The 26,471-nt window shown below is 34.0% G+C and overlaps 1 protein-coding gene across 2 annotated transcripts in view; it reads left to right on the top strand.

The window, feature by feature from the left end:
• Positions 1 to 25,973, top strand: part of LOC129253691 (uncharacterized) — a 30,665-nt gene extending 4,692 nt beyond the window's left edge. The window contains exons 2-8 of one of the 2 annotated variants that reach the window (XM_064107055.1): positions 4,787 to 4,908; positions 13,902 to 14,651; positions 17,123 to 17,278; positions 17,972 to 18,020; positions 18,374 to 18,424; positions 20,740 to 21,747; positions 22,853 to 25,973. In XM_064107055.1, coding sequence (XP_063963125.1) covers positions 4,787 to 4,908; positions 13,902 to 14,651; positions 17,123 to 17,278; positions 17,972 to 18,020; positions 18,374 to 18,424; positions 20,740 to 21,747; positions 22,853 to 23,313 — 2,597 coding nt within the window. In that variant the 3' untranslated portion in view covers positions 23,314 to 25,973. The remainder of the gene's footprint in view (positions 1 to 4,786; positions 4,909 to 13,901; positions 14,652 to 17,122; positions 17,279 to 17,971; positions 18,021 to 18,373; positions 18,425 to 20,739; positions 21,748 to 22,852) is intronic. The other variant, XM_064107061.1, reaches the window with a different exon arrangement.
• Positions 25,974 to 26,471: the final 498 nt, after the last annotated feature.

Below are 26,471 nucleotides of genomic sequence, written 5' to 3' on the forward strand. Positions count from 1 at the left end.
AAGGAAACTATAAAGTTAGGATGTCAGTTTTTAAGGCTGTTGTAAGATACTATCCATCATAAGGATGTGATCAATCAACTCTGATCAATAAATGACCAATCATTTCTTCTAGATAAAATATCTTGACCAGCTGAGTGGCCAAGCTTAGAAGTTATTCTTGTTAACTTCTTGCAGGAATTTATAAAATACATAAACCCCTTTATATAAGGTTTAAAATTAATCATGGGATAACACAGTTTTCATATTTTGCTTGTGTTAATGGAATGAGGGGGCAAATACATGAATTAAAAAACAAAAATTGAAATCGAGGGAGCGGAGTGACAGAGTTTGTCATGAGGGCAATTTTAAATTTTCCAAAGTTTTGTTGAATTTTATGAAAATTATCAGTAAAAAGATGAAATTTTACCCTTTTTTTTGGGGGGGGGGGAGGGGGCAGTTGCCTCCCAAATGCCTGATAATGATTTTCCACAATTTTCTGCATGATGCCACGAATGAGTATGTCATTGCTGATGGGATTTATGAAACTGAAACATAGAATAAGATGAATTTTCTTTAAAGTGAATTGTGAGATGTTCAGTAAGTAAAATATAATAATGGATTCATCTGAATGTTTATTGATACAGTCTTCCATAAATCTATTTGAATTGACAGATTAAAAAGATAAAACAAAAGCTGAAGGCTCTTTATTGAGAAAGTGTCCAGGCACATATTTCAGGAATTGCATATTTTGTTGATAATTCATTATCATCACACAATTACATACATTTATGATTCCATTGATCTGGTGCCAGTTGCTCACATTAATAATTGTACATTGGAACAAATGTAATGCTTAGATTCAAACTTAACACTCTCCATTATCCTTATAATTTCCTTTGCATTTATGAGAATAACAAATCCTGTCATAACACAAATTCTAACTATGTCTTCCTAAAAATTTGCATTTTTTTTGCAGGATTGTAGTAACCACTTCAATATTTCACAGAAATGAGTGTTATACATGCCAATATTCTTTACAGTAATCATAGATTTTTGTTATGAAAATATCCTTTAGAACATATAATTACAGTTTTCAAGATCTGTCCCAAGAGGGGTTTAGCGACTGATTTTTATTTTTTAAAGATGCATGCATCTAAAGTTTAGATTTTAATCATATTTTGCTTGTAGGCTATTTGGATAGGCTAAAAGTAAGTGATTGAAATCGATTTTTAATATAATAATACCTAATTTAGACAGTTAAGGATTCTGAATTAAAAAAAAATTGTTCAATGCGATGATATAACTGTTTGTACTGTCATACTATGTATTGGTGTCTGTTCGAATAGTGATTTTGTATCACTTTACTAGTAGCATTGTGTACGAGCCTGTGTATGTATCATTGCTTTTTTGGAAAGATTTGTATTTCACATTTCATCATTCATTTATTTGTTTCCTCTATGATACTTTTTGATGTGCATTTTTAGTATACAAGGCAAGAGAGAAAGAGAGGGAACGAGAAAGGAGGGGGGGGGGGGAGATGATTCGCTAATAGTGATTGACTAATTTATAAAAGAATGATAAACCACATTCACTTATTCTGGTATATTACAATAAAATTCCAATCCAATTAGGTTGCCAATGAGGTGCTATTCTCCTCACAAAAAATATAAGATTATATAGACCTGTTTTCTGTAAATTTGATACACCATCTGTATAGATTGTAGATTTTGGGTGTGGCCAATGCAATATGACCTCTTTACGACGATATCAAGTAGCATGTCATATGACCAGGTGTTAATTACTTGAGCTTGGAATTAACGAGCGTTTAGTCTCAAGTACAGAAAGGATTGCGCCGTAATAAGAGAAGCTAAAGTTATTCATGCTATGTAATTCACATCATTCTTCAAAGATTATTTCATCTGAACTTACTATAAAGTATTATTATCTTTTAATTGCAAATAATTTAAGTAGTTCCAACTCACAAAAACATAAGTAAATTGGCAGTCAAACCAAAATCAAGTGCAAACTGACTTTAAAGATATTATCGATTGCTGGTTTTAGATAGTTTATTTGCAAGGCTAAAAATAGAGGAAAAATGATTGTTAAACGGAATAATGTAGATTAGTTAAAATTTTGTGATTATTAGAGCTCTGTACACTATTCAGTATTTTACATGTTTTAATTGCGAATTGTATGATATTAATTTCATCCATGATTCAAGAATATGCATTGATTTTTACCAAATAATGAATAATTGGCAAATATCTATTTTTAATTTCAAGTATTTTATCCTCCCATGTAACCTGGCTTGTGTCATTCTATATGGGTATTTTAACTTTAAAGATTCAAATAAAATATAAAAGTAGACTGAAAATGGAAACAGATCTCAACTTTTCTTACTCTTTGTCCATAAACGTGTGTTTTGTCAAAAATCATGTAATAATACAAAGAAATCTAGAGGGGATGGTTTGACATGTAAGGTTGTGGAGTTCAGTGAAATGACATGTGAACCTGTGTGAAAATACACTCCCAGGTATTTGGAATGTCAATATCGAGAGTCCTCGTCATTCTTGAAAAGTCAATTTCATATCCATAGACTGCATGCCGACAACAAACCTTCTGACATTCAGGTGATCAATGGAGAGGAAATTAAGAACTAAACTTATTGAATGACGGACATTCTTTGAAATAGAATGTTGGTATAGGGAGAGATGGAATAAGAAATGGAAGAAAGAGAAAGTGAAATGGAGTGAGAGAGGGAATAAAAGGAGGAAGGGTGAAAAATTGCAGGAACTGAACATAGATATGTAATTTTTTGACTGTCAGACATCAGATATACTCTCCCATGAATGATTACATTAATTGTTTTTTTCTTTACCATTGTACCTGAGAAAGCAAAATATCATGGTAATTGTTCAGATTAATTTAGTATGCAAATGAACGTGAATAAATATAGGAGATAAGTAAAATATTCATGATCAAAGTAAGCATTTAAGTTGATACAAAAAAAAATTAAGTTGAGATTTAGCGAATGAGAGTGCGATAATAAAGTATGTTACTGAGTGACTCTGAGATTCAGATAAAGGGGAAAAGAAATGATTTGTAATATATCATAGTATTGTCAGAGGGGAAGGGGATTTATCAGAAAAAAATTAAAATTGATGGAAACTAAATAGAATTAAGAGAAAAGGGAAAGTGGAATGGAGTGCATGCTGATTTGCATGTATTTGTAATAAATCCAGATCGATTGTAGTTAGGTACTATATTAATTGTTGATTTTATTTGAATCCTAAAGATTTACTTCCAAATCTCAAAGTGTTTAGTCCTTTTAAATAAAAAAGTTTTAGGATTCAAATAAAGTCCCAAATTCGTTTTGTCCATACACTAACATTCTGGATTTGTTCTAAACCAATGCAAGTTGTATTGTCTGACGAATGCGGTTAAGGTTGAAAGTGAGTATCACCAGAAGAGGGGGAGGGGGTATAGAGAGAGAGTCATTGGAGGGGGGGGGTAGGGGTAGAAGGGGGGCGGCTTGGAGGAGGAACGTTAATCAGGATGTAGATGAGAGGGAACAGGAAGGTTGGTGACTGATCAGGAAATGATATGTGGTAGAAATCAATTGAATCGGCTAAACTTCTAGAAGACTTTTTGAGATCTCTTGGCTTATTGATGCCATCTTCCTGTAAGAACATTCTTAGTTCTGTGATAATATTTGACAGCAACAAGGACGTTATTCCATGGACATATGCTTCTTTGGACTGGCTGACTGTTATCATAGAGGTCTTATATTTGTAATTAAGATATGTAAAACAATACAACACAAAGCCACTGGACTTCTAACAACAAAAGAGGACGTTGACCATAGGCTTTATAGTGTTTTTCAAAGAGAAAATGTTTTAAGAATGCATGCTACCAGTCAAACTAGAATAACAACCAAGTATGTTCTTCATCAGATTTGTTTTTAGTTATATTTTTACTTTTACATTGAATGTTATTAGATTTTAGGATTTTAGGAAGTCCTTTGATATGAAGATTTGTGATTCATCGCAAAAACAATTAAATCTAATTGGTTTCTAGTCCTAATTTTATACAGCATGGCATGCAAGAATGCAAAGATGAGTTTAATTTTCCATTGTCAATTTTTAATTGATTACAAACCATTGTGATCCAGGGTCCTTGGAATCCCGTGGGATAATAAGGTTTTAGCTTAATAAATGACCATGAAAATATGTACAATGATTCAAAGACGAAAATAAGGAAAGGAACATAACATTTTATTAAACGTAATGTGTTTCGAGGTTTACACTTCATCATCAGCCTAAAATCATAGAAGAGAGTCACTGGTACTTATACATTTGGGATATCAACTTTATCAAGGTAATTTTTATTTTCACTCCTTTTTAAATTCTTCCTGTTCCACATATTGTTGTATTCTGTAACTACATTCTTGAAATTTACCTTGATATCCCAAAGTGACTCTCTTTTATGATTTTAGGCTGATGATGAGGTGTGAACCTCGAAACATGTTCCGTTTAATAAAATGTATGTTCTTTTCCTTATTTTTGTCTCTAAGTTTATATCATGTCATTCTTTTGGTCAACAATTTGTAAGTCTGCCTATTCTAGACGATTTCATTTATACACCATTTTGAACAAGACATTCCTTATCAAATAGGATTCTCCACACACAATGGGGAAAAATAAATTGGTCAACTTCGAGTAGTAAGATCCGAAGCCAGTATGTCCTACTATGAATGGTATTGAAACGCCTGTTGATTAATTTATTCTTATTTTGTTCTGGTGTACAGGTTTATCGCTACCAAGGACCAGTAACAACTCACCCAGCTACAACAACAATAGCAGCAATACTAACAGCAACAATAGCAGAGGACTGGCAACAACTCAAGGATTTGAATCAAGTATCAAACCAGTGAGTTGAACTTTGAATATTGTCACCAGTTTCACAAGGCATACCAAGAAGATTTCAGCACATGGAAACAAATTTTTAGATTAATATGTCACATTATTTAAGACTATTTTTAAGATGAAAATATGTGAGTGAATTTAGTTGTTGCTACCATGGTAATACAATTATATATAAGGAATCAACTCAGAAATTTTGATAGATTATAGATATACAGCACTTTAATGATTTTTCAAAATGCCATCAGTTTGTATGTGATCTTGGGACACTTTGTGGAAATGGTGACAATATCTATGAAATAACAAAGTAAAACCAGTAAATTTATTATTTGTGATGGCTTTTTTATGTTAATAGATGAACAATATTATGTTTTTAGGTAATAGTAAAATTATAGTTTCAGAGACAAAGAGGAATATTTATTCGACAAACTGCTCCTGCAAAGTATTTCATGAAGGGACTTAAACGATATTACATCTGACAGGTCCTGATTTATCAACAATTACCATAGTAATGGTGCTTGTCAAAAGTTATCAGATCTGATAACTTTGAGTAAAAATTGATTTAGCATGTAGAACAGCTTAGCTTTCTTTCAATTTTGAAGCAAGGCAAGTTTGTCTTAAAAAGGATGAGAGTTATTATAACCAAGAGGTAAAATCCTTTTTATATTTAGCTATTGATTAATGAATTAGATAGAGCTGAGGGACATAGAAATATAATTTTCTCACATGATACTAAGTCTAAGGTTTTTGGAGGGTAGCGGATGGGGGGGGGGGGGTGGAAACACCCACAAATATCCTAAATAGATAAATTATGATGTAAATATCCTGTATCCATTAAGCTCAATTTATACTGATTGGATATCAATAGGGGCTGTTTGATTTCCTGAAATAGTTCAAATAGTGCAGTACTTGGTCCTATCTGTTTGTTTTTGTTATCTTGTATTCTGGAATGTAAATCTCACTCCTGAAAGAGGTACTTTAGATAGGTTTGGTAAATAAAATGTCCCACTTTGCTATAGCCTAGGCTCTGTGATGAGTAATCTTACCAATGTAGGTCACTAAAGACAGTAACAGATTTCAGAATTGTTCACAGATGTTATGACAGACTATGATGTGATTCACAGTTTTGGGAGGTGGAAAAATAAATCATGTATAGCACCCTGGAAGCACTAAGGCATTTGTCCAAGTTTTTACATGTAATTGTTAGACATAATGATACAGTTTATTTCCTCCAAAATATTCTTGAAGTTTAAGTTAATAGATATTCCAGAGTAAGGATATACTTCCATTTTGTGATTTGACCACCTGACAACTACATTGACCTAAATTTGTTTAGATTTGGGTCAGGAGCTGACCTACATATTGCTAGCTTCGGGATACTTTTAAACTTTCACCTCCTTTGGAATTCATTTTTGATAAAGAGGAAAACAAATAAATATATTTAAAATTGAATTGAATGAGATTTCAGGTCTGTTTTTAGAAGTTTGAAAGGCTAAGTAACATGTGACCTGGATGCAGTGCAGTATCCGGGGGGGGGGGGGGGGGGGGGGTACAAGGGGGACATATGCCCCAGGCACCACTTCCATAGGGATGAAAATTGATAAGCAGAAAAGGGAAAAATTATTGTAATAACAAACATTGAAGTTAATTGAGCTGGAAAGCTCTAGAAGACGTCCAGCACCAAAAGTTAGAAGAGGTGTAATTTCAGTATTCAATCACACAGTAAGATTTTTGGGTTCCATGAAATTTGCTCCGATGGAAAATCTGCTTGTTAAGCCAACCGTAAAACATAACCTATAAAACTAAATAAACCCTAATCCTTATCTTTATATTATTCTGAAACAAAAGTTTATTACAATCCTAACTCTAACCTTATGCCCTCTAAGATATTGAGACCGGAGTAAGTGTCGCAGGAGCAAATGTTTTGAGGGGGGGAGGGGGATGGGTAGTGGGCCATTGGGGTCAAAAAGTGCAACCGTAACTTTTGAAATTCTAGAATGTTACCCATTGTTAGAATTTCGTCATTATTTATTAATTGACATAAAGTAGGCCTCTTCCTAAACCCTTGTCCACAATGTATGAAAGGTTCACAGGAACTAGGATAGAGACTTGAAAGAAAGTTGAATGTTTACCCTTGTGAGTTTGTTTGTGAGTAAGAGAAATATAATCAAGTTAGTACACAACAGCCCTGTGTGGCCTCCACCATTTGGGAGCTGGGTGGTTGCCATGGTTACTGTGTTATCACTCTGAACAGAGGGCTGGGATATAAGATAGTTCATAGTTATTTTTCTGTGGGTAGATATCCAGTGGGCTACTGTAGGACATTCATTGTAGGTTAATGGATCAATATTTATTTTATTTAATTAATACAAAGGTGACAAATTTACTGTGCACATAAATTATATGGGAATTTCACATGACAATGTACTTGTTCATTCAAATACTGGGATGACAGAATTCTGTCACTTTGTTAAAACAATTGTATTAACCAGGAATTTTCATTTTCAGGAATCACCGTAACACAATATAGCACTTTTATGGTCTTGCACTTGTGGTATATCTGTCAAAGATGCTCAAACATGCTCTAAAAATAATATAAAATCAAGAAAGAAATGAATTCTCAATTTCTACCAGTTCATGAAATAAAACCAGATATGAGCTAGAGTATTATATACTCTAGCTCATTACTGGTTTCTTAAAATGGTAGAAATTAAAAATGACAATTCCTGATTAATACAATTATTTTAACAAAGTGACAGAATTCTGTAATTCCAGTATTTGAATGGACAAGTACATTGTCATGTGAAATTATAGTATAGATATTTAGGTGCAATTATCCTGTTATTGTCATTTTACTTTATTTAATGAGCTTGATATCAAAAATTAAACAGGAGAATACAGAGCTGTTTTTTTTTTTTTTTTTTTGGGGGGGGGGGGGTAATTTGCAATGACCTGTCTACTGCCATTGATTTTGATTTGATAGAATTTATTCCATTCATCATAAAAACAAAAACAAGGCACATACAAAGTTAACATATATTACATGGGAATATTGCAAATAATACAATGATAAATTCTGGGAAACAGTTGAATAAAAAAAAGAGTGTACATAATTTATAAACGAATGAGGAGGCAACTAGAAAGGGAAAGCCTTATTAGTGTTGCCACCTTTACAAAATCTGGAAACTGAATATATATGATATTGTAAAATAAATGATGTAATAAATACTGAAAAACAGATATAAACATTGAACATAAAAGGGGGAAATACAAATTATAACACAATGACAATATATATATATATATATATATATCAACGATAATTACTAAAAAAGAAGGGGGAAGAAAAGAAACCTGATCATACATTATTTGAATATTTACTGAGAAGTTGGGTTTTATATCTCCTTTTAAAAACATTTAATGATGGACCAGATTTAACAGAAAACGGTAACTTGTACCAGATAACGGGTCCTTTGTAAAAAATACAATTCTTTGCTAAAGAGGTGCGTATTTTGGGTATGTGGAAGTCTGAAGATCCTCGCGTATGATAAGAATGAACATAGGCATTGTAACAAAATATTTCTGAGATATTGTTTGGAATATATCTTTTGTAACATAAATACATAAAAATTGCAATTTCATAATCAGAGAAATCATAAACATTCAACAAATTTAACTGACTAAACAGCGGCTTGGTATGGGCAAGAAAATTGGCATGTGTAATGATTCTCACTATTCATTAATTCATTTCTCTGAAGATAACTGGTCAAATCCTTGATTCATTTCTCTAGCTTAGCATGGGATGTATGTAAAGATAACCATGAACTTCTAAAGACAGGCCTATTTTAAAAAATAAATTTCATATGTATTTTGTTCAGAAAGGGCTCAATAAATGCATATCATGTGGTAGGCCTATGCTCAGAATCCCTATCTTGACTGTGTTGATAGTGCTAAGCCGCAGTTTAGCACTATGTGGTAGATCAGATGGGTATGAGTAGATCTTAGTTGATCCCTAAATGAGCCCCTCCCATCTTTAATACCATATCATAGCACCTGATAGTCCCAACAAAGCTTTCAAGGATTAGACCAAATGTCTGCTACTTTCTTGAAGGATTCTTTCAATTATCTGAGTTGGTTTCGAGTACACACCTGCATCAGACGGGTATAGATAGAAATGTTTTGGAAGGGTTTATATTACCTGTCTATTCCAGAATATAATATCCCTTTCATGAATTCACCCATATAATCCCAACTCATTGCAAATCAGAATATAAAGCAGACCCATAATAAAGTTGCATTCAAGAATTCAGAATGATTTTTTATTTGAGAATCTCGATCATGCATTCAAAGATGAAATTGAGTGCAGATCGAGTCTTAATAGTATAAGCAGCACTTATGGTATTTTTGTGGACAAAGTCATTTCTTTCTTCTTCTGGAAAAACATTTTGAGCCAGACTATAATCTTCAAATAGCAAGTTGGAAATACTTATTCTTAGCCAAGGAGTTTCCTCTTCATGTATTCTCAGGGTGCCCCATCCTCATTAAACCTTGCTCACGAGGTAGGCCTATAGATGTTAAATTAATGATGTAGAGTATTGATTGATGGATCAGTGAATTTAGGAAGAAACTATAAAGTATTTGATAGGATGGTTGGAGTAATGAATGATATCCTACCAGCTGCTCTGAGGGTGGGGTGATGACAGGGGTGGGGTGGAGAGGATATTGGCTTCATTCCGACAGAACGCTTTATATTAGATAGGGACAGCTATCGGGGGGGGGGGGGGGGATAAAGTGACAAATTCATGGACAGACAGGCTGATAAGTTGAATATATAATAAGGCAGATCAGATGAAAGCAGGTTGATAAATATTTTCAAACATGAAGATACACCTCTAAAAAAGCAATAAGAATCAGAGGAATAAAATAGTGAACTTGAAAGGGAATAAATTATCAGTGGCATGAGATATATTAATGGGAGTATTTTAGAGATAGTTTACACACTAATGTAAGTGCCAAATAATATAAAAGTGTCAAATTGTTAGAAAGTATCCAGGCATCAGCTTATTGATATGAGTGCATTTTACTTAGAGACTTATCCCAGTTATTTGTTAAATTCACTGTCATTGGTGGGAAAATGTATTGTATGTGAACATGATTCTCATGTGTTTGGACTCAGTATCTTACCCCACTTGGACTGAGTTGTCAAATTAAGTTAACCCCTATGTTAACCCCTCTCTTTCCTTTTTTTTTTTTATAGCTTTGCTTTCAGCATTAAATCAGGTAAAAGGCAACTTTATAATGGCCTATATGTTCTGAGTCTGAAGTTTGATCAATATCTTTTAAACATATCAAGGAGGTGGGGTGGGGTTGGGAGGGGAAAGGGGTGTCATTTTCAACTGCTCCCACCCCATCTTACCAGTTCACCTACATCATTTGATATAATACTTCATGCACTTTATACAGTTGTTTGAAATGTGCAGCTGGGCTAACAAACTAATAGAACTAGTAACAGATTTATTTAAATCAAAGCAAAAATAACTGAACTAGAAAACCAACAATTGAATGGGACCATAAGACTCCATTAATTAGAGAAGTGATTAAATAAGTCAGTTTAAGGAGTCAAGAAATTTGCAGTTGGCTTCCTTTAAACAAATATGAAATTGAATATTATTTGAAGAGGATCCCCAAAGAAGGAGACTTTCATAGCCTTGTTCCATTAGAATTCAGTAGATTCACAATCCAGGCCAAATTTTTAACTTCGGGGTCGACATCGCGCAGGCGCAGGGAGCGCACATTGCTGGTGACTGTGATGCTTCAAAAATGAAAACCATATACACCAAAAATGGTCTAAATTTCGCAAAGAAATATGTGGGCAAATTTCTCTCCCACCTCCCAACCGCGTAGCCAGGATTTCATTTTGGAGGGGGCGGTAAATGCACGCGAAGCGTGCCAACACTTACAGAGCGCACGAAGCGTGCTCCCTAGGGGGTGGATGCAGGGAGGGAGAGTTTCCCCCTCCTTTGCGAAGCGCGAAGTTTTCGGTGTTTCATAAATTGAAATAAAAAGGAGCCGCCTCCCTTGTCTCTAGTACATATATCAGCTCCAATTCATTTGAATATATTGTGATTTTGAACCTTGTTTTCAAAAGTGATTGTAAAACGAACAAAAAAGGGATATAATGGAGGAAATTAAAATAATATTAACCCCGCGCTTCGCGCGGAAGCTAAAGCGTTTTTTAAATTTTTTGCACAGAAAATGGTCCCGAGAAAAGGGTATCCTCTTAGTTATATTGAATACTTCCATTGGAAAGATCAGATTTGATTACAAACAATTTAGCGACAGTGCATATCTTAACACGCAAAACAGAGGAGAAGAAGGATATATGCCGGGAGGAATTAGATATTCCTCCCCGCTCAGAGCAATGAAACTCTGGAATTTCAAACGGGCGGACGTTTCATCAAATGCAGATATCTCTAATACCCCCATCAGCTCTAATTCAATTAATTTTCTAAGATTATTGAACTTCATTACAAGGAAAATAGTGCGCAAAAAGTTGAAACTTCTGTAATTATTGAAATTATATAAAACACGATGATGTATAATTTCTTTCACTTATCACGATGCGCTTCACTTTGAATGATAAAGAAACTTAAGTGTCATTCAAAATTTCAAAATGAGGGCGCAAAACCGGACAGGAGATGAATGTGCAGGGAAATGACATGAAGTTGAATAGAATTTGATAAAAAATATTGTACTTTTTTTTATTTAATACGACACAAATTTTATACCTTCCTCTTTTTATATTAGGAACATGTTTGCCCCCAAATTATGGTTGTTTAGTAATGAGCTGAAAAGCGGGAGAAGTTGCCTATATGGAGGTGACGGCAGAAATTGAGATAAAGATTTTACCCGCCCAGAGCCGACCCGACCAGAAGTTGCGCGATCAATTAAAAAAAAAGATAAATTCATATACTTCGGCCTAACCTTACTCTAATTCCATGCCCTAATGTATAAATTTGAACTTTAACTGGCAAGAAACACATATAGCTGAGGTGGGAAAACAGGGTTAGAGAAAGGGTGAGGGAAACAAAGGAGAACTGCAATATTGTCATTTAACCGCGTGCAGTGCGGAAGCAAAATTCATATACCGGTATATAGATTTAGAGCAAGAGTGAAGGAGTTTCTTTTTTGAGAAAAAAAAAAGAATAAAAAGAAAAACCCACAAAGCTACCTTTCTTCCCTTTCCTCTCTTCGCTTTTCCTTTTCTCCTCTCTTTTTCCCCTTCTTTTTTTTTCTTTTTGGGGACGTTTTGGGGGGGGGGGCGACTGCCCCCACCGCCCCCCCCCCCTGGCTACGCGCCTGCCACCTCCTAGACCTTAGTAAACAGCAATTACAGCATATCCGGTCAAGCCGCATCGGCCAGCACTGAATAATCGCATGTACTACCGCGTGCAAAAGATTTCGACTTTTTCCTATGAGGCATTGCGAATTTCGGCCTATCCGCTGCAACCGATAGATGACGCACCGTATTTGTGATTCCACCGAATTGAGTGACAGGACACTTTCTTAAGTCTATAGTAAATTTGTTATGATTTTATCAAATTAATTTCATTTGGGATTTGTATAGGTACTCCAGAGATTCACAAGGATAGATTTTGTTCCAAAATAGAAATATTCAAGTTCGTTTCTACAATTTCATGCTCAATTAGATTGAGTCTGTAATTACAGTACTATATTGTTACAGACATCAGATTTATTTGGGAACAGAATGTTGTCATGACCTCATTTGACCTTTATACCAATCTGATGACTGTGACAGAGGTTAGCATATTTCAGTGATCCCATCCAATTAGACAACATTCCTTTGGTCATGTGATACCTGTCTGGAGGTCATATGGATAGATGAAATATACCTCTGTCTATACTCAAATCTAGTGAATTTTGATGTTTTTTTGCCTATATGAGATATTGAAATTCTTATATTTGTTAAGATGTCTATGATTAGGTCTACTTATATTTATTTGTATACATGATTGTATGGTAAGATAACTTTATGTTGATGTTGTTTGCTTCTGTCATGTCTGTCTTTCCATGTCTAATTATAAGTTATACTATAATTCAATGTATCATTGATGACTACTGAGTTGAACCCAGGATTTAATAAGAATCATAAAGATTTATTTCTTAATCTCAAATGACTATATTTCCGATCTTTAAAGGTTTAGATGCAAGTCTAATATATTGTTTAGTTGTCACTGACCACAACTGATCTGTATTTGAATTTATTCAATGAAATCAAGATTGTACTGTAGTGTAAGCATTAGCACTGGTTAATTTAAATATTCACTTAAAATATGTTTTCTTTTGTATTTTTATGTTTGATTGTAGTCTTTATGATTGGTTATCAAGGAATAAGCTGAATTTTGTTGTTTTATTCACTAATTTATTTATCAAAGCTTAATCCTCTACTTTTATTGATCCCTAAATTTTCTCTTCATTTTGCAAGCTTTAAGATAAGGTCCATCACTTTCTAGTCTGCAATAGGGTAGATGTAGAGCTGTTTACCAACACGTTTCAGAATGTATCATAGCTGTACTTTTAAGCCATGATTAATCGGTCCTAACCCCCAATAAATGCCTTATGAAGAATCCTGTTAGCTCCTTAACCTCCCTGTGACATTTATACCGGGTAATCCTATGCCAAGTAGACGTCATGACTTAACCTTGTTTGTTTATCAAGTTCAGCCTTGCTGTAACATCCATAACATTCTGCCTGTCTTTTTATAATCCAGTCTGATATTTAAAATTACCATAAATATTTAATCTTCAGTCTGCTTAGGACAGAAATAGAAGAGAAGTTCAAGAAAGAGAGAGAGAGAGACTTGGAAGGGGGAAAGGCGGAGAGACTGAGAGAATGATATGATTTTTGTGTGAACATTCTATATTTAGATTTGTAGGTGATTTCTTAATTGGGGATTTGATTTTTTTCTGTGCAATTCAGGATGGTGCTATCATTCTCAAGAACCATGGTGTCAGAGAGGAAGAGGAGGAGAGCTCAGGGAAGCCGGCAAATGTCCGTAGGACCAATGCAGAAACAAAAGAAACTCCACTGGTGGTGGCGGATGATTCAAGAAGAGCAAAGAAAGAAGAGAAAGGAAAACCTGTGACAGGAGAGACGAGTGATGAGAGACCATCATCAGAATCATCTTCATCTCCTCAAACATCACTAGCATCATTTAAGGAATGCTCAGGGAAGGATGAGGACAGGGTAGCATCAACATCTGAGGAGAGAGTCAGCGTTTCCAATGGCAACCAATATGGAGGAGATGTAAGTGAGGAGCATGAGATTGTAGAAGCATTATCAGTGCCTGTTTCTCCATCCAATTTACCATCATCATCATCATCTTCTCCTTCTTCTCCATCATCATCTGCTTCACCATCATCATCATCACCACCCTCATCACCACCACCACCACCACAACCATCTTCCATAAATGCATCACCATTATCATCCCAGTCATTCAATCTCCCGGAGCCAAGGGATGATAGAGACTCAGTAGAGAAGGAATCTGTAAAACCACAGGAGAGTAATTCTAGTGATACTGAAATTGACTCTGAAAAAGTTAGATGTGAGATTCCAAATCAAGATGAATGTGGTCCTGAATCCATTCCAGGACCGGTCTTAGAGAATATTGAGATGGATGCAGATGATGAAGCATCTAAATGTGACAACATCCAAACCACTAAACAGGTCAGTTAGACATTACTTGACTACATTGTGTGAATTAGTCTATAAAGTTCTTTATCTGTTGCATAAAACTTTATTATTACAGTTACTTGTAACCTCTATACTCCTTGAGTTTTATTGGCAATTGAGTATTAGTTTTTACCATTGCATGCCAAAAGTAATGAAATAGAAACTCTTTATGCAACAAACCCCTGCACTCTCAAAACATGCATTCATTTGTTAGCTAGAAATTATAAACAACTACAATTATTACTATTGCAACAATTGAGTTTCCTGTTGTAATAAACATTGTTTCTCATTTTCTTCAGGAGTATCTAGATTAATTCAGTGAGTTATAACCTGCATTATATGAAATTTGACTCAAAATTATTCCCTTTTTTCAGAATTTACAGCCCCCTTTGTAGCAGAAATGAACATTATTACATTGTTTGAATTTATTTTGATAAATTATTTCATGTCATCAATTGTATATGAATCGTATCCTGAAGATTCTGAAATAAATTAAATGGAAATACTTCCCTCTCCCAAGTATTCTTGGAATATAATAAGGTTTTTAAATTTGTGAGTTTGATGAAAGCATACAAAAGATCTTTTTAACAAAGGAAGCCTAACAATTTTATGATAATTGGATAACCTTTTATGAATGTAAGTTGTTGGAGGAAGGGAAGTAAAAGTAAATAAACAGGTGAGGGAAGAAACAAATGAGAAAAGAAAACCATGAAGCAGAATTAAAAGGAACCCAAAGAAGTTTGTTCGATGGTCATAGCTCAAGGAAATGATTGAAGGAAGTGACGTTGAATTTATTTAAATATGTGACATAAAAGGAAAGATTCCAAGACCTTTTCAAAAGTAACCTTTAAATTAATGTCAAATAAGTGCAGGTTCAAACTAGAGCAGTGATTTAGTAAGTTTTTAAGCATCTTGTAATGTAAGAAACCTGTCATGTCAAATTATCTTTATGCTGTCTTGACATCAAAACCATTTGGAGATCTAGTTCTCTTGATGACTTATTTCCCTTCGTGAAGCAGTATGTACAAGGTGTGTCGACCAGGTGAGGTTTCTAACGCCAAGAAAAGGGAAGGAGATTAATTGAAAGGCCGGAAAGCTCTTCAAATCACTTAATGTGATCCAAGATCATTTTGAGAATTCCAGGGTTATCTGGCATATGTATAAATATGTTAATTATATGCAATATTTTTCTTATTTTTGTATATTTCCACAGTATTTGTATTATCATCTGCATCTATTTCCACTTTATTTGTGTTTTTTTTCTCCTCTATCCGTTCTCTTCTCCCATCTTCATCATGTTTCTCCTTCTCTTCCTTATCTTTCTTCTTCATTCACGTTCATGAAACACTTGTTTGTGCTACATAAAAACTATATTCAGTACTTCTTTTTTATAACAAATATATATTTTTTGTTGTTGAGGACTATCACAGATTTTTGTTATGTATGATATTTTTTTCATATATTAGAAGTGACCTTTCCTGTACCTGTATATAGCCCCCAATAATTGAAGTATTATTTCACACCTGTTTATGGGCATCCCTCTTACTATCCTTGAAAGAATCATGTTATTTGGTGACTGCAAGGATTTACTTGGCTCTTTGTCAGTTATTGCCTATATCTTCTTAAAAAATAAAAAAATCACACCTTCATGTCTGTTTCAAATATTCTTTTGCAGTTGTTGTTTCCTGTATAAGTCCTTGCAGTTGGTTATTTCACAAATCCATTGTTTATTAATCATTTTATCCTCTTGTGAAAATTGGGAAACTATATGCAACCCAATGCTTAAAACAGAGTTTGATTGTCTGTACATGTATGCAAAAGCTTGCATATTTTGCTACCTGCAAAAAGGCTAAGATTGACAGAATGTTGTAGCATCATATTATTAGTAATATTGTTCTTTTAGCTGGCAGCCAATTAGCTCAACCTTTCTCTGTCAAGGAATTGGTGGATGTTGTAAAATAGACATGCCGGCATATTTATGTATCATTTTCCATTTAATGAATTCCTACCCAAAATAGTATCCAGTAAATTGACAGGTACCATTGAAGTATTCTAGAGCTATGTTTTGCATGCTAATTAAACTGTAGAAATAAGAAACTAAAGAGTGGACAGGAAGGAGCAATAATTTTGTGGTGTTTGAAATATAATGGAAAAAATATCAATCGAGGAAAGAAGAAAAATAGATCAGAAAAGTAAATCATATGGGGTCTCTTTTGGGTTGAATATTTTGTTGTAATTTTGATCAATAATTAGGTGTTTTAAGCATATCTCAATATTCAGAACTAAACATTTAAACAAGACACATTCGTATAAGTTCCAGTAATGATTTAACATTAATGGTTGATAATGATATATCAGAAACAGGGTTGTCTCCCTTATTCATTGCCTATTGGAATAAAGAGTCTTCAGTTCAGTCTGTAGGTACATACAGTATATGTACTTAATCTATCTATTTCTCTCATTAGGCTAAGCCTATCCCAGCAGTAAGGAAAACCAAACCAGAAACTAAACCATCCCAGACATCATCATCGCCATCATCATCATCAGCATCATCTTCGTCATCAGGGGCATCATCGTCAGGGTCATCCTCAGAGCTTGATGAGGTCACAGGTCAACCTAAGGTCAATTCACAAATACATCCATACAGCTATTGCAAGAGAATAATAAATTTGGCCATCACTAATTCCTCTGACATGGCATGTGATTAATATACATACACAACACATTTTAAATCTTAGATATATTGTACTGAGAATTCAAATCCCTTGTTTCTACATGTGGGTTATATTGTTACACACCAGAGGCCCGTTGCACAAAACTTTTTACCTGAGAAAACTCAGGTTGTTTTTACCGGAGTTTTTGCCCTGTGTTAAAGTCAATGGCAGAAATCAGACTAACCTTAGTTTTCAGTTTTTACCAGAGTTTTCTCAGGTTAAAAGTTTTATGCAACAGGCCCCAGGGGGAAGTCTTTCATGAACTATCTGGTCTATGATTTTCACAGAAAATTTTGCTATGAGCCAATCAGATGCAAGGATTTCAGTAGCTTATAACAGTTACCAAGTGAAAACCACAGACTATTTTATTTAATGAAATGCTCCACTGGGCTTATATTGAGTGAAAAAATACTGAGTGGGTGTTTTTGTATTGCACTCTTGCTAATTTTGCAAGTCTATCTGCTCCAAAATATCCACCTCATAAATCTGTATATATTCATATTCATGGAGACATCACTTATTGAGTGAAAGAATGATCACATTTATCTGAGATTGATATTTCTATTAATATTAACATCTAGTTTTTTATAATTCTAACAGGAGAAGAGAAAACATATAGGACTTAAAGAAGCGATGAGGAGAAGAGCACGTAAGTATTTAATTTGACTGACTTTTTATCATTTTTTTCCAGACTTTTTCAATTCAGGAAAGTTGGGTCTGTTATTATTATTATTATTATTATTAATATGTTATTATTCCTTGAATTTGATTCCAAGAAATGTAACCATGGGAATTTAACTATCAACACTTAACAATAATTTTAAAGTAAATAATTCTAATGAATCTTTGAGACATTAATGACTTTATCTTTACCTTTTTACTTTGGAAACCGGTTGGTATAAATGACTTTATTTTTTCCTGTTTACTTTGGAAACCGGTTGGTATTAAAAATGTAAGATATTATATTTTATTACTGAACATTTTAATTTATCGTGTTTTTAGAACTGAAGGCCACTGAACTTGCCAAACAGTCAACCAAAGAAGTGAAGAAAGGTAAGGATTAACAAGAAAGAGACATTTTTGTGAAAATAATTATTTGAGTAAGATGACTTTGTATAAAACACAGTGAAAGGAGAGTAAACTCATCGTTTTGCATGTAAATTAAGAAGTGGAAGTGGAAATTAAAAAACATATCTAATGTTTCATATGAAAGATTTCTATGTAAGCATGTACACCCTTTTCATTATAAGAGTTCTAATAATGCTTTATTGGTGATTGTGAACATCAACCAAAATCTTCCTTGAATTATGGTTTGCTTTTCTCATATAAAGACCAATTGATACCTCAGTCTTTCTGTTAGGCAGTTTATAATTCAATCAACCATTACTTTACAATCTTGGAGTTCAATTTAAAGAATTTAAATCCCTGCTGAGAAATCTGCATTCATTTAAACAAACTAATCAAGGAATTAAATGTACGAATGGACCTTGGTCAATAGATGCGATAAAAACTAAATAACTTTGATTGTGTTCACTGGGGAGGGCTATTTACTGGATAATAGATCAATGAAATCTTTCAATATTCTTTGAAATCAATTTATTGAAGGATATTGTTAGAATGGTTTTGTTGGTTTATCTTCAAGGGGAGATCAATTTCGTAATGAAAAACTCATAAGGCCACAGGAAATGTATTAACAGAATCTGTGAAAAAATAATTGTTAGAATTAAAGGCTAATGGAATACATTAGAATAATGAGAGGATAGGAAAATGAAATTGGATGACATTTGTAAATAGTGATCCAAGATTTATCCATTAATTGACTATTAAAAAGAGATAAAAATATAGAATGATTGTCAAATTGTTAATAGACAGATTTGAGTTGAAACTTCCTCGAGGGTGTTTCACAAAGATTTAAGTGTTACTTTAAATTAAATCAAATTTGAACTCTATGTGCTTTATAACACATCACAGCATTAGTCATATCTCATTGGATGTGCTCTACCATGTGTTACTCAATGATATTGTTAAATATGGTTGGCATTTAGAATTTGGCTTGTCGTCAGATGTAACTCTATGACCCCCCCTCCCATGTTCAAATCATGAGAAAATATTACCGAGATGGTTTTCTTTATAGTCTGAAGGGAAGAAAGCAAAGTAAAATAAGATTAATATTACATATTCTCTTCTCTGGTAATAAATATGAGGGTATGGGCTATAATAGCAGTGACAAATATCAGTAATTTCAGTAGGTAGTTTGTTTCTCGCTGTTTCATATGTTTTTTCTACCGACTTGATTTCGCGTGGGAATGTTTCATAAAGATATATGGTTGATACTTGCGATCGATTGTAACTGTTTGTACATGTTTTATCATCAAATTAGAGTTAAGCTCAAACAAAGATTACATCTTTTATGTTGTAAGGTAATGATGTCACAAAACATGTCAAATGACGCTTGCACCTGATTACAGTTGATCCATATAACACCAGTATAAAAGGAACAGCAATAAAATAATCTTAGTGGGGAAACAATTGTAAACAATAGTTAACTCATTCATTCATTCTCCAAATGTATATCAAGGTTTAATTGCAGTTGAGAATCTGTGTGAATAACTGGCATTGCTTGATCATCTTTTAACCTTTCCCTCATTGGAATTGCTTTGTTATAAAAGCATGAGTCATCAAAAGAAACCTCACTATTAGGTTGTCGTTTGAAATTTGATAGAACTATTCATTCATCAAATGTTTTGCAAGATGGTCCCCTCTTCGTTGAAATGGTCTTGAAAATGTTTTTGAGAAAGAGTCAGCAGATTTGACTGTTTTCAGAATACGGTTTGTGTTTATTGTTTTGTGAGAGGAAGGTTCTGATAATAATGACGTGAATTTTGTATTATACCTTTGGGGTTTCCTAACTCTAATGTTATGATCATGTTGTATATAAACATCTTCAGTGAAATTAGAATGATCACAAGCAGTTATTCTTTCATGTTGACATCACATAATGGTATTTCTGTTAATCATGAAGCAGCTTGAACTAAAACTGCCTTCTGTGGCTCAAGAAACAGGTTTGGATATTTGATTGTCAGTATATAAGTTGGATTTTGTTGTTGTCAATAAAGAGTGAAATTAGAGAGAAAAAATAAGCAGGATGACAGAACAGGAATTATGAGAGTGTATTTGAAACAAACAAGATGGGGAAGAGCTGACGTCTGCAGTTTCAAAAAATAAAACACACTTTGTATGATGATTTCTGTTATTACAGAATGGTCTACTTAGCACTGTTTTTTAATTCCAATTTCCTTTGTACATTGATTTTTAATTTGCAGATTTTTTTTATATAAACATGTATTTGTATTTTTATGTCATCTCAGTAGAGTCTGAGGAAACCTGTACCCAAGAGGAACCACCATCTGTGAGCAAGGCTGTCAACAATGCTACCAAGGATGAAACGGAAAAGATTGATAGAACAATTGATGGAGATACCAAGAACAGTGATGACAGCTTGGTGTCAAAGACTACTGAAAACCTTGCAGTAGAATCCACACTGGAGGTGAAGGATGTAGGAGATGTGAAAGCCTCAAGGAAACAGGATGATGGTAGTGCTACCAAGGAGGAGCAGAAGGAGGGGGATGAGGAAACATCTTCATCCCAGAGTCCGGTGTCTTCATTATCATTATCATATACTGAAAGTGAAAAGGTGGAAGCCCCAAGTGAAGACAAGTCAGTATCAAATGATGCTGACAGTATCAGCAAGGTCAAAGACACTACAGGAACAGTATCTCCCAAGATCTCTATGACTTTACATTCCCCTGTAACATCCACCACCACATTCCCTATCTCAAATTCCACATCACCATCAACATCAACCTCAGAAAATATATCTTCCGTCATCGAGGTCACTCCGAAGATGAGTGAGAGGGTTCAGTCAACAAGTCAAAGTTTAAGTACCTCCTCAGGTAGTCAATCACAAAAAGTCAATAGTTCAGCTTCTGAGGACTCTCATGATGGTGCAGTACTTTCTGTAGATAAAACAAACTCTAGTGAACATACACCTATTAGAAGTTCACCAGACACTTCTACTACTCCTAGCATTCCAAAGAACTTTGGTCATCCGTTCAGGTTTCATAAGACTCGCGATGACAACGCTATCCCAACACCAAAGAAAACCACAACATCGGTCAAAAGAAGTGAGAGTGCAGTATCATCCTTGCAGGCAAAGAGGAATAAATTCCTGAACAACAGACCAAGACCTGATGATGACACTAGCCCTACAAGCTCCACACCAGCGAGATCGTTTAAGAATGTTGTCTCAGGAAGCAAATTTGCTGCTCTCAGAGAAAAGTTCAGTGCATCAAATGGCAACAGCAATAATAATGCAGGTATGTTTTTTTTTCTTTCATAATCAGTTATCATGAGGTTTCTCTCTATAAGTCTATTCATATAAACTATCATATTTAGAAAAACAAATTGAAAAAACAAATTATCAAACAGTGTATGTAGAACTGACAAATTAATATTTTTTAATTCAAATTTTTACAATTTTTTCATGGCTGAAAAAAGAAATCATATAGGACACCAAAGCGAGCCGGTTGAGGGATTAAAATGTGTAGTTACTTCACTTGAATAAGCCACCATAGGAATATGATATACTGTCCTCTTGTGTTCATTCCTTCCTAGGCTGCATTGTTATCATGAATATGCCTGGTTAAGTTTAGTATTGCAGATGCTGGTTAGACTGCTGCCATCTTGTGTCAGTTGTCATGTAGTTTTGTACCTTGTACTTGGTTTGGATACTGCATTAGATATTTTGCAAACAGAACTTGTGGAGCTTATTTGAAGAGCAAATCTTCCTCTTCAATTTCTAATTGATAAAATGAATTTTGCTAGGAAAGTGTAGTTTACATGGTATGCTGCATTCTTGTTGAGTCTTTACAGACTTCTGATAAAGTAAGATATGCACAAGTTTATGTATTGTAGATGAATAAATAGAACTTAACAGACTGCAACAATTTGATGATTTGAAATGTGTATATTTCAATGTCTGAACATTAAAGCCATGTTCAGATGTGGTAAGATAAAGCACCCTACATATGCAAGTTAATGATTCAGATTCAGATTGAAATGAATTGTCCAAAGTTACATAGATAGACTCATCATTGTGGCAACTTGATATTTTTTGTGTGTTATAAATCATGTTACATCATGTCATGAAGTTTCTGCTCTTTTCTGGATCATTTAGTTTGTAATTAATTTATAAATAATTTGATTGGTGCAACAAACAAGTGTTTCTTGCCAGTGCATTTATTAAATGCCTCATATACCATTTGCATTGTACCCCAAATTTTACTGGGTATTGTTACTGAGTTTTGCTACTGAGGTACATCATACCATTTCTTAAAGAACAATTCATGTGTATTTTACTCATTTCAGCTGTAGTCTTTTTTTGTGATACAAATGCATTTTCCTTTCTTCAAATTTTAACAGGCCAGGGAAAACATGGTGGCCATTCTCCTTCTCCTTCAACAACTCCAAAATCGCTATGGCAACAGAAATCTCCATCTTCCTCTTCTCGTTTTGGTGGCAGCATCAGTGAAGAATCATCTCCAAATACTTCTGAACAAAAGAAATCAATATACGGGACCCCACCCTCATCTCCCCCTACCCCTCTGCCTTATATGACCCCCCCTGAAAGCCCCCTGGATTTTAAAGGCAAGACCTCCACCCCTCTGGCTTCAAGCACCCCCACTGGAGCAGCAGAGTTGAAGAGTCCAACTGCAGCTGAGCTTAAGAGACAGTTCTTGTTTGGGAGAGACGATTCTCAACAAGGGGATGTTTTTGTCGATGAGAAGGGAGCCAAGGATGAGGTAAGTGACATAACATTCTTAAATCCATCAATTTTTAAAATAAATAACATGATGAGAGAGAAAAAAAAAGAAGATGATTAAGAGAAATAGGGAGAAGGAGGGAGGGGTATAAGTTAGAGAAATAAAAATAAAAATGTACAGAGAGGAACAAAGGTGGGTATGGGTCACAGGAAAGAGAGAAAGAGAAAGAAAATAAGATTTTAAGAACAAGTTTTGGAAAATTGTATTGTTTTTCATTTTTAAATCATGTCTGTTTTCCCCACATGAATATTTCAACTGTATATGCTTTAATTCATTGTGGCCCATTTTGTTTTAAATCAATTGTAAAGGTTTAAAGCAGGTTCCCCTTTTCTATGGTATAGAAAAGAGAAACATCACTTAAATCAGAAAGCATACATATTTCTTAGAACTTCTTAAAAAAAAGTAAATTAAAGGCAAAAAATGTGAATTACATACTGTAAATATAAAAAAAACACACAAAAAAACACACCCCTGTTGTTTGTATGTATTCCTATGTGTCAAACAAATATGATTTCAATAACATTTCCATTAATCATTTATTTGGAAAACCTGAAGAATACAAAGTTTGATACTTGATGAAATGAAAGGTGTTGGAGTAATGAAATGTTAGTTTTTGTGGGTTTTTTTGTTTGTTTTTTGTTACTGTTATTAGGGATGTGTTTATGCCTATAGCTTTTTTTTAATGTTGACATGTTCAGTAATTTATATATATAGATAAGTTTAATCCTTCAATGAATGTGAACATTAATGTTCCTCTGTTAAAGAATGAAAGAAAGCAATTGAAATTCATGTTTTTTCAAAGAGGAAAAAAGTGATTGTGATTGATTTACACAAATGATTTTCCAGCCTTGTATTTTCAATGTATGTATTTTTCTGCTTTTCTGAATAATTCAGAGACATTGTGTGCCATTTTACATACCATGCATGTATATTTCATGCATCATTTTCAAAAGGATGCAAGTTAAAAATGAAAAAAAAATGAAGTTATTGATATTTTCATAATTTAACTCAAGGGAAGTGATGGTTCAATTTATTTCAATTTGATTTTATTCCATTCAATATAGAAATAGTGAAATCAGCATATATAAATATGATAATAAAAATACAATGTTACAATGATATAGATAAAATACATGATTAATAATTGAAATTGGATGCTGTATAAAACCCAAGAGGGTTTGTCTAGACCGCCACCATGAGACAAATCATGTCATATCAACATCATTGTAAAAATGACAGATATTGCTATTTAAAATCAATGTGTGACTTGTTTCCTTTTTGCATTGTAGAGGAGAAATGTTGTGTAGCTATTGATGTCTCATTAATCCTGACAGTAATCTCTGTTTGATCAATTGACTGAATATATTAGTATTAATTGACATGCTCTACAAGAGCTAAATATAAATATGGCTTCTAACTACAGTCTCTTAAAAGGAAGTGAGGTTTCATACAGATCTAAAACTAAACTTAGTTCAACTTCAAGAAAATTAATTTATTCACTTACCTTAATAGACTCCTCCATGTCAAAAATGAGTTTTATTGTTGAATGAAATGAATGACATTCTCTTTTCATTTGCTACTACTAATTTTCCAAATTTGAGGTAAAATCATTTTCAGGTTATCAAATCTTATACTATACATTTTCATTTCTGGAATGATTTGCATTTTTTTTTAATGATGACTCTATAATACTTTGATACCTTTCTTCAAATCGTTTTGAAATTTTAGTGAATCTATCTGTTTTTAATAGTTTATATGAATGAGAGTAAAAAGTGTCTAAAGTTTCAAATATTTTGCATATTTTTGTTGAAGTTATTGTTTTATTCAAGTGAAAGCTTTCTGAAAGGCCTTTCTTAATTGTTTTTGAAAAATCAATATATACATTTTGTTAATCTGTCCACACCAGGTGAGGTAGTTTTTTTTTGTTCTTTTTTAATGATTTGTTTCCAGAAATTGGCCTTAATTACCCCATAATTTTCACTATGAGCAACCCTTACCCCATCACCTCTAGCATTTGCACCAGCTCTATCCATTGAATGGTTCTCATCTCATAAGATCTGTTCTGATTATACTCAAGCAGCCCCTTAATCCTTTAACCTCTAAACATGTTAATTGTGAGCAGATTGGGGCATCGAAACCTATATTTCTGATGATATTTTATGAGTAGCATACTTTATCCATATGGTGTGTAGTAAGACATGGTCTATCCCTTGAATGCATAGACTGGGCCCAGCAGTAGGGTGAAGGCCTGGCTCAGTACACTGCTAGCTGACATGCCATTCTCCATATTAGGGTATCCTCTATCTACCAGGTCTACCAGTAGATGCGGTCCAGTGCCGTGTGAAGAAGAGTTGATGATGGTAGGCAGAGTGAGATAGACTGATTGACTGTCTGTGTGAACAGACGGAGTGAGCCGATACCTAGCTGGGTTTAGAGGAGGAGATAGATTTAGGTTATAGATGAAGGTGGAAGAGGAGGAGGAGGAGGAGGTTATGTATAAACAAGAAGGAGAAGAGGAGGAGGAGGTAGATTTAATAGAAGAGGAGGAAGAGGTAGATTTAATAGAAGAAGAGGAGGAGGAGGAGGAGGAGGAGGACTGATGGATTAAGAGGTGACAGGTAAATAAAGGATCCAGATTGATAGACAGGACATACATTTTATCAAATATAGTAAGAAAATAGGGAATTAAAAAGATGTAAATATATTTTGATTTGATAGATAAAAAAAAGAAGAAAAAAAGATGGGTTAAAAAGAAAAATGTGACCCCCACCCCAAGGACAAGGGAAATGGATGGGGGTGGGGTGAATGGATACTAGTATATAGGTTATAATGGGATGAAGGAGGAGGTTTAGGAATAGGTGGAGGAGAAAGAATCACTGATAATGAGATTTGGACTGTACATGTAGATTACTGTATGAAGAGTTAAATAGGATTGTTATCAAATTAAGATGGAGACGGGGTTGACTGGGGGAGGGGGACGGTGATGGGAAGAGAAATCAACACAGATAGCTTAATAGTGACAATAATTAGGACTATTAGATGGTAGATGGTTAAAAGTGAAATTGTAGTTTGAGAGTAGAGATGACCTACATCGGTCTACATGAGGATGTATTGATACTTGACCAACTTTACCTAGTCTTCTCACACAGCCACAAACTCATCAAACTAAACTAAATCACTTTCAGCATAAAATCTGTTTTGATGTTTGCTGGATGTTT

The sequence above is a fragment of the Lytechinus pictus genome, chromosome 2, assembly GCF_037042905.1.
Source record: "Lytechinus pictus isolate F3 Inbred chromosome 2, Lp3.0, whole genome shotgun sequence".
NCBI classification, from domain to species: Eukaryota; Metazoa; Echinodermata; class Echinoidea; order Temnopleuroida; family Toxopneustidae; genus Lytechinus; species Lytechinus pictus.